Source organism: Lepisosteus platostomus, chromosome 27 (genome assembly GCF_059453375.1).
Source record: "Lepisosteus platostomus isolate fLepPlt1 chromosome 27, fLepPlt1.hap1, whole genome shotgun sequence".
In the NCBI taxonomy this organism is placed as follows: domain Eukaryota; kingdom Metazoa; phylum Chordata; class Actinopteri; order Semionotiformes; family Lepisosteidae; genus Lepisosteus; species Lepisosteus platostomus.
Window position 1 is genome coordinate 6,446,914 of NC_142637.1, and position 8,204 is coordinate 6,455,117.

General features: G+C 44.2%; 2 protein-coding genes across 4 annotated transcripts; both read left to right on the forward strand.

The window, feature by feature from the left end:
* Nucleotides 1-147: 147 nt before the first annotated feature.
* On the forward strand, nt 148-4,803 carry LOC148639163 (procathepsin L-like). Of its 3 annotated transcripts, none has more exons than XM_088622000.1 (8): nt 148-291; nt 1,118-1,279; nt 1,518-1,640; nt 2,054-2,206; nt 2,383-2,613; nt 2,956-3,124; nt 3,822-3,945; nt 4,166-4,803. In XM_088622000.1, exons 2-8 carry the CDS (start codon nt 1,151-1,153, stop codon nt 4,263-4,265), a joined length of 1,029 nt encoding a protein of 342 aa, XP_088478126.1. In that variant the 5' UTR covers nt 148-291; nt 1,118-1,150; the 3' UTR covers nt 4,266-4,803. The 3 variants fall into 3 exon arrangements, with proteins under 3 accessions (XP_088478126.1, XP_088478128.1, XP_088478127.1); XM_088622002.1 differs by having other exon boundaries at nt 216-291; nt 1,121-1,279; XM_088622001.1 differs by having other exon boundaries at nt 262-291; nt 1,101-1,279.
* Nucleotides 4,804-5,477: 674 nt separating this feature from the next.
* On the forward strand, nt 5,478-7,977 carry timm13 (translocase of inner mitochondrial membrane 13 homolog (yeast)). The gene is made up of 3 exons (XM_088621843.1): nt 5,478-5,715; nt 6,856-6,924; nt 7,124-7,977. The coding sequence occupies exons 1-3, from the start codon at nt 5,593-5,595 to the stop codon at nt 7,220-7,222; spliced, it is 291 nt and encodes a 96-aa protein (XP_088477969.1). The 5' UTR covers nt 5,478-5,592; the 3' UTR covers nt 7,223-7,977.
* The last annotated feature ends 227 nt before the right edge of the window (nt 7,978-8,204 follow it).

An 8,204-nucleotide genomic window follows, 5' to 3' on the forward strand; every position in this document is an offset into this window, starting at 1 on the left:
AGTGTGGAATTAACCTCTGCCTTATCCTTTGCAACTTGCACCCAGCTCCCCAAACATGTATTTTTGTGTGGATGTCACGTAATAACACAGGACTGTGATGTTTTTTTTTGTCACGTTTGCTTTTCTTAGAAATGGGGAACTGCACCAAAACCACAAGTAGACAGCAGGCATTAGTGTGGACCAATGAACAGGTTTGCCAGTTTGAGCCCTTGTCTATAAAAGCAGCCTGTGTGAGACTCTGGTTTGTGTCTGGTCTTCGGTCCAGTGTGTCTGACACAGAAACAGACACAGGTGAGTAGCTCTTCAACCAGGACTCTACTACAAATCAACTGTGCTTGTCAAATTGTACTGAGTTTTTCATTTGTTTTGTTATTTGCATACTCTTCTCATTTCAATAACAATTGCATTTAAATTAATTTAAAAAAAACTAATATCGTGACTTACTTTTGGAAGATAAGCATTCTTCTGTCTATATTTGTAACCAGAAGGGTTCTGAAAATTTCCAAATGCATATTCTTAAAAAATGCTCCTTTTTAATGTGTTTCATAGCTTCTCTTGCAGTACGATTAAAGTTTCAGCAATATCTCTGTCATTATCTTGACATAAATTAGGGGTTAAAAATGTCTCTAAAATGCACAGGCTGGAACTTCCTTTTGGAGTACTTTTTCATAGTAAATCTGCATGGTAAATTTGGATCACATTTTGTTCATACCTTGGCTCCATTGTATACTATCAGAATACAATAATACATTTACCATAGTAAATGATAACAAATGGAATCCAGTATCCAGCAGGGTTTGTAGGCAGCCATTAAATCATCAATTTCAAACGATTTGGAACAATTGAACTTATAGGTAATTCATTTATAACAGAAATCGGAAGGATCTTCATTCCCTAAAGGTTCTTATGGGACCAGAGCTCCCTTAACTGAAAAAAAGTACTTGATGTCTCACTTCCCAGTGTTGTTAATCATTAAATACAGGTGAATGAGGGGGACCTACTGTATAAGACTGAGACCCCCCGGTCCTACAGGGTGACATAAACTAAGGTAAATGTCCACAGAGGACTGGGTAGAGATGCCTCTCCTGCTTGTTTTAAAGTGCCCCGTGTGTTGCAGAAGGCAGGTGCCTGATCTCTGGGGCAGACTGAGATGAAGATGGCCGCTCTGGTCCTGCTGGTGCTCTTTGGGACAGCAATGTCCTCCATGCAGCCTCAAGACCCTGAACTAAACAGCGCTTGGAACGCCTGGAAGAATTCACATGCGAGACAATATAGAGAGGTACTTTGTGTCCAAGGAAATCGCACAGTTTGTCAGTGTGCCTATGTTTTCAACTGAGAAACTGAACCATTTAAAATGTCCTATGAAATAGCTGATTTGGTTATCATTAGAAAATGCCACAATATTGTTTCTGAATTTGGAGTATCGCTGTTTTCCACTTTCGTTCACCAAGGTGTTCAACAGTGTTGTCTACCAACTGCTTGACGTTGCTGTTAACCTGTTGTTTTTTTTTGTGGAGGATGAGGAAGGCTATAGGAGGAAGGTCTGGGAGGACAACCTGCGTTTCATCGAGCAGCACAACCTGGAACACTCCCAGGGCAATCACAGCTACACGCTGGGCATGAATCACTTCGGGGATCTGGTAAGACGGCAAAATCACGAACCCGCTGAGAATTTCGCACAGCCCATTGCGCTCCCGACACATCGAAGTAACAAATAAAGACATGACATTCCCCTCAGATTCCAACTGCAAGCACCTGACTTTACCGAGCAATCTCGGTAACAAATCCAAGAACAAATCTGTCTCCTAGCTGCAAATGGAATTGGCGAAACAGACGTCTTCTCCATAAACTTGGGCGCACACTAATGCGAATCCACAAAGCCGGTTAGCAAGCACAATGACGGTGCTCTTTGGTTTTTGATCGGGGAAAAAACTCTTTCGGCGGGCGCCGTGGGGATGCAGTTATTCACTACGGTCCAAAAAGCCACCCTGTGAAACAGCAAACCAAATGAACCCCTCTGTTCGTCCGATAATCTCCAACCACTCTCCTTTAGACCCAGCAGGAGTTCAATGAGCTGATGACAGGATTTAGTCCTGATGAGTCCCTGGAGAACACTCCTGTCTCCAACTGGACAATAAGCCTCAGAAGATCCCCAAGGGAGGTTGACTGGCGCAATAAAGGATATGTTACCAAAGTCAAGAACCAGGTGTGTTGGTCTTTAAATCAGTGACGTGCTTACCTCATTTAGCCATTTTCAGATTGTTCCTTTTATGCATCATTGCGTATGTTTTTTTTTAATTTTTAAACTGTATTGGATTTTCCTCCTAAATGATTCGAGAGGGTAATACTCGCTGATTGAAGCCACACTTGTGCTCATCTCAGGGAGCCTGTGGGTCCTGCTGGGCCTTCTCTGCCGTAGGAGCTCTGGAGGGTCAGCACTTCAGGAAGACGGGCAAACTGGTGTCCCTGAGTGAGCAGAACCTGGTGGACTGTACCAAGAACATAAAGTACATTAACTTTGGCTGCAGAGGAGGGCTCATGGACAGAGCTTTTAAATACATCAAGGACAACAAGGGGATTGCCTCTGACAAGAGCTACCCTTACACTGCCAAGGTAACTTCATTTCTCCCCATTATAGAACAGCCGTCTGCTTCTCTAGGGGCTTTCGGTAGACCTGATCTGCCTGCCTGGTCATTCTGCCTGCCATTCTCCGAGAGAATGGTCATTCTCAGTTACACTTGGAATCAGGCAGAGGCAAGGACCGAGGGTCCCAGTCTTTTCTACATTTTAGGTTGTGGTGGTAGGTAAGCTCCCAGCCTAAGTTCACCATGCCACCACCCCTTTCTATAATGGCATTTTACATGATCCTACGGCTTTCAAATGTTTGGAATTCGCTGAGAGGGCTGTTGTATTGACAGCACAGGACGTTACTGTGTTTGATTCCGTGTTTGCCAGGATAATGGAGGATGCCGATATAAGCCAGGCCAGAAGGCTGCCAGCTGCAGAGGTTTCAAATGGGTTCCTCGTAAGAATGAGAAAGCTCTCAGAGATGCGGTGGCTGTCGTTGGGCCTATATCTGTTGCCCTCGATGCCGGTCGGAGGACCTTCCAGTTCTACCGTTCTGGTGAGTGTGTACAGGTACAGAGTGCGCACAACGGGTGAAACAGGAAGGAGACTGGGAGAACGTTTCAGGGAACATTCCAGGGGCTGTGAGGGTCAAATTTTTCCAAGCCCATAGTTCCCCATTTCACCTCTAACAGCCATGATCATACTGATCTCTCCGGCCGCGTTCTCGAAGAGGGGTTTCAGAAACCTTAATGCAGAAGGACATCAGAAACCAACATCATCCTGAAACTAGGATCGCACCTTCCCCGTCTATCGTTCCCTTCTATTCCTCTTAAAGTCTCCCGACTTCACACCACCTGAGTGTCCACTCTGCTCCTCTCCTGCTCCACTCCCAGCTTTTGTTCTCCTGTGCTTTATCAGCTGCCGGTTTTCCTCTCTCTCTCACACCTGGCTCCACAGACGCAGCTCCCTAGTTGAGTTTGCACGATGAGTACTGAACCCGTTCTGAGTATGTGACGTTTGCTAGCCTGCACTTGCTTGTAATTGATTGCTGAGCAATGCCTAGACTTCACTGTTCAACTAGTACCTGCCTGCGTGTCCATGATGTCTGCAAATAACAGGCAAGGGGCTAGTCTCTGCACTTTAGTTTGTCCTGCTATTTCTAAGTAGACTTTTAATTTATAGATGTGACAACTTTAACAAACAAGATATATCCATAAACTGTTGTCTTAAACTTATTTTCATCTGCATTTCAGGAATTTACTATGATAGAAAGTGCTCCAAAACTATAAACCATGCAGTCGTGGCAGTGGGATATGGTGTCTCTTTGTTCAAATCTGCATACAGACGCCCCACCGAATTCTGGATTTTGAAGAACAGGTAAGAAGTAGTCATTTTTTTTTACTTTTTAACAGTACATAATTGTCACAATTACCAATCAAAGTCATTTGACATTTATGTTCCGTCTTCTAGAGCATGTCACATATGCCCACACTCTTGCCAGCAAGTGTAAACTTAGAATTGCTTCTCTCTTAAAGTTGCAGTGAACTCTCCCAGCCTGGTCATTGATCTGATTTGTGTTTTGGGGTTTGATTTGCAGCTGGGGTCGCCAGTGGGGTGACAAAGGATACATACGGCTGGCCAGGAACTACGGAAACCACTGTGGAATAGCCAACTATGCAGTGTACCCCATTGTGTGAGACCTCTGTCCACAACTGCTGCCCAAGAAACTAAAATTCAGATCCAAGGGTGACGAAGAAACAAGATCACTTTATGCCATTCCATAACGCTACACAGAAATGTTTGTATTAAGGTTTTGCCTTGTAGGTCATGCGATATGTAATGCAAAAAACATTTTTAAAGAAGATGTGATCTAAAGGTTATTTGTCAGATTTGGCATTGGCCTTTTTCTTGAAGAAGTTATGTTTACAGTATTACTGAAACATTATTTCAGATTTAACATTCATTTAAATTCCATCCTTCCTGTATTTTAGTTTCATGCAAACATAGCTTTAAGAGCCCAATAATGATCAGTGCCATTGCTTTCCTTTCTGTTAGTATATTATCCAGCAGTGAATTCTTCAGCTATTATTTTCAGCAATAAACTGAACATCTCACCATCTTTAATGTACTCCAAGTACACAGTAAATGAAACCATGATGTCAAACATTTGTAAACCTGGTATTATGGTTATTATGGTTCTGGTGCTGTTTTTGCAATAAAATTTATAGCAAAGCATCTTGTTTTACTCTTGGCAATGCTGTGGTGTGTTCATAAGGACAAAGCCCCTTTAAGTGGGATGTAATGGGTTTAAATCCTAGGAACAACTCCAGTCTGATTCCCAGCTGTATGAATGGATACAAGTTTAACTTGCTTTGAAAAAGTCTATTAATAAATAAAATCTTATTTCAAGATGTTTCTAATGAAACTATCTAACTCAAGATTCTTTACATTATATTATCTGATAGAACTATACAGCAATATAAGACGCATATAAACTCGCAAGTGGATATATATATATATTCAGTATATATAAATACACCTGAAATCACCCGAAGAAGGCTTGACAGTCCACAGCTGAAACGTTTCTTTTCTTCTCTCTTCAGCACAGAATAAATCTTTACTTGTTCCTTGATATATAAATACAGTGTGATTGAAGAATTAATGCCTTCAGTATGAATTAGTTCATTTTAAAATTAAATTTAAATTAATAAACACTAAAACATATTATATGCTGCTATTAATGTTTTATATACATATTGGTTCATATAATTTTTAATTCTTTTATGGTGTCAATTAATGTACATAAAGAAACAAAAGTACATATTTTACAATGTGATACAGTGCATCACTACACGGGTGACAAAAACGACGTTTCCCAAAGTTCCTTGTATCCGGAAGTTATTTGCTAACTTCCGGCGCTTTTCAAGGACGAAGGGAGTCTCCAGTGGGGCTGTCTGTGTCTTTCACGTGGGACATTTCGATCCTCTAAAGGTTGTCTAGTTTACGAATCAAACCCGTCAGAACATGGACAGCTTTGGGTCTGATTTCTCTTCGGTCTCCTCCGGTTCCGGCAAGGTGGACACCGGTACGATCATGGAGCAGGTGAAAGTGCAGATAGCCGTGGCGAACGCACAGGAGCTGCTGCAGGTAGGACTGAGAAAGCCCAGGGTCCGAATCTCTGGCTCAGGCCGTGTGCCGGGTGTAGAAGTATCACTATCTACAAATTCACTGTCGGCTTAAACAAAAAACTTCTCTCTGGTTTCGATTCAACTGGATTAATGCAGTATTATTATGCGACTGTATGCGTTATTTATCGAATACATTAAACAGTTATGAATAAGTAAATATCCAACAACATAAATGATTAATGTGCATGAGACTGACACTGCGATGTGTCTCTTTTCTTTTCATTTCGAAAGAGCTCCAGACGGTGCTGGCAATGTTTCAAGATCGCTTTAATCAATTTTTCAGCGCTAATTAGAAATCTTTGTATTAGGGTTTCGCGTCCTAGGTCATGTGGTCTGTAACATATCTTTAAACAAAACATGTTCTAAAAGGAAAGGTTATCCGTGAGATTTGGCATTTGCCTTTCTTTAAGAATCTCGGTTTGCTGATCTCATTCAGGATCGTAAATTTTTACATTTTGTTACGTTTTTGTTGTTAATCTGGGTGGTCATTAAGATAAGATCACTTTATTGACAGTATACAATTTCTTGCATTAGGAATTTGTCTTTTCACAGACCCCAGCTTGCTCTCCATGAGACACACAGAGAGAGAATCTGGGGGTCAGAGCGCAGGGTCAGCCATTTATACAGCGCCCCTGGAGCAATTGGGGTGAAGGGCCTTGCTCAGGGGCCCAACGGAGTAAGATTCCTCTGCCGGCGCAGATCCTGAGCCACAGTTCCACCACTCCGCCCCACATTACCCATGTGGACGGATTAATAAAAGCCTCAGTATTAACAAGTTTTAAAGAGGAAGTGTGCGATTTCAGTGTCCAGTTACGATTTGCAGTTATCGCATGTGTAAGTGTAAGCAATTATTATTATTATTATGTGCTGGTGACGGAGCAGGACAGAGGTTTTGAGCCATAAGGTGTCTTTTTCCTGCCTTGACCCAACACTTTTGGAGATACAGAACAACTGTCACCCCTCTGTGAGTCACTTTAAAGCCTGTCAAGAGCAAGTGGCCCCTGCTGTTTGCTTTAGGAAGGGCCTGTCTTTTGAATGTCGTTGTAGCAGAGCACACTGTGACGTCACTCTCAATACGCTGTCTGGTTTTCTGTTCCAGAGGATGACGGACAAGTGCTTCAAGAAGTGTATCGGAAAGCCAGGCGGCACGCTGGACAACTCTGAACAGGTGATCAGGGGTGTCCCTTGGGAACCTTTCGTTTATATATCGGTGGGGGAGTTTAATCACAGTACCGTGGGAACACCCGGGCTCAGATCGGGTTAGAAATGAGAGCAGGCCGTTTGGCGTCTAGCAGACCCGGTGCACCTCTGGGGCTGCGGCCTGAGGGTCCAGCTGCAGTAGACTGACCTGCCGTTTTCCTTTGCAGAAATGTATTGCCATGTGCATGGACCGCTACATGGATGCGTGGAACACGGTCTCGCGGGCATACAACTCCCGGCTGCAGAGGGAGAGGGCGCGGATCTAGCCCTCCCATGCTGCACCCTTCCTGGGCTCGTGCTCGAGGTACAGACAGGCTGTGGGACACCCACCCAGGAACGCTCAACACCGTCCGGCCTGGACTGCCGTGCCTGTGCTTTTCAACTGCGGGGGAGGACAAAGGCTCTTTGGCCTTCCTGCACCGACGGCGATGTGTCGGGTTTTTACACCTTCAGATCCTTTCAGTTTTGTTGACCCTTGAGCCACGAGAGCATCGCCGATGAGCGGCGGGAAGAAAGACTGAACAGTTCACCACTTCCCGCGTGTTCCAGTGCAATCGCCCAGGGGCTCTGTGGGAAATCGTTCACGGTGTCTGATCTGGTCGCTTTTCTGGCCCACTCCTGCAAACGAGATGCCGTCTTCAGTGCTGTGTTCCTCCTCGTCGGTCCCAGGCTGTCTGTTGAGTGCTAGGTGGCCCGTACGGTCATTTCTAGTCCTGCGGAGGAGACTCGGTGGGAGACGCCGAGGTCAGTTCCACGCTGAAAAGTAGAAAGAAACAACGTTTTGGCGCCCATGGCAGCGCCTGTAGGAATCTTGGAAGCTGGGACGTTGCTTTGTCTTTCTGTCTGCTTTTCAGCGCGAACCTCTCCTCCTTCTATAGCAGCCCTCATGCTGACACAACTCCCCACTTGCAGTCGTCCCCGGACCACGCTGTTTTCAGTGCCGACCTCAGTCGCTCGCACAGGCATCTTGGCCATGACCATTTCGCGACCGTTTTGCAGAATAAAGGAACGAATGAACTTAGGTGCCTGTCATCTGTTCATTGAATCGGTACGGTTACAGTACATCTCCCCCCCCCCTCCAAAAAATAATGGCATCTACTGCAGATTTATTTATTTCCCCCTTTTCAGGAATTGAATGCACATTTAGTTTTCAATTTGCTGATTTTGCAGACTTGTGTTTTCACTATAGCTGTGCTGGCGTTTAAGATAGGCAAAAGAACAAAACTGCTTAAACAATAAGCTGGGAAG

Excerpts from the sequence above, each read along its gene's own strand:
- LOC148639163 (XM_088622000.1), top strand. The coding sequence starts at position 1,151 with ATGAAGATGGCCGCTCTGGTCCTGCTGGTGCTCTTTGGGACAGCAATG. Across the intron at positions 1,641-2,053 it reads TGAATCACTTCGGGGATCTG|ACCCAGCAGGAGTTCAATGA; the intron begins GTAAGACGGCAA and ends ACTCTCCTTTAG. Across the intron at positions 3,125-3,821 it reads CTTCCAGTTCTACCGTTCTG|GAATTTACTATGATAGAAAG; the intron begins GTGAGTGTGTAC and ends TCTGCATTTCAG.
- timm13 (XM_088621843.1), top strand. The coding sequence starts at position 5,593 with ATGGACAGCTTTGGGTCTGATTTCTCTTCGGTCTCCTCCGGTTCCGGC. Across the intron at positions 5,716-6,855 it reads ACGCACAGGAGCTGCTGCAG|AGGATGACGGACAAGTGCTT; the intron begins GTAGGACTGAGA and ends TTTCTGTTCCAG. Across the intron at positions 6,925-7,123 it reads CGCTGGACAACTCTGAACAG|AAATGTATTGCCATGTGCAT; the intron begins GTGATCAGGGGT and ends TTTCCTTTGCAG.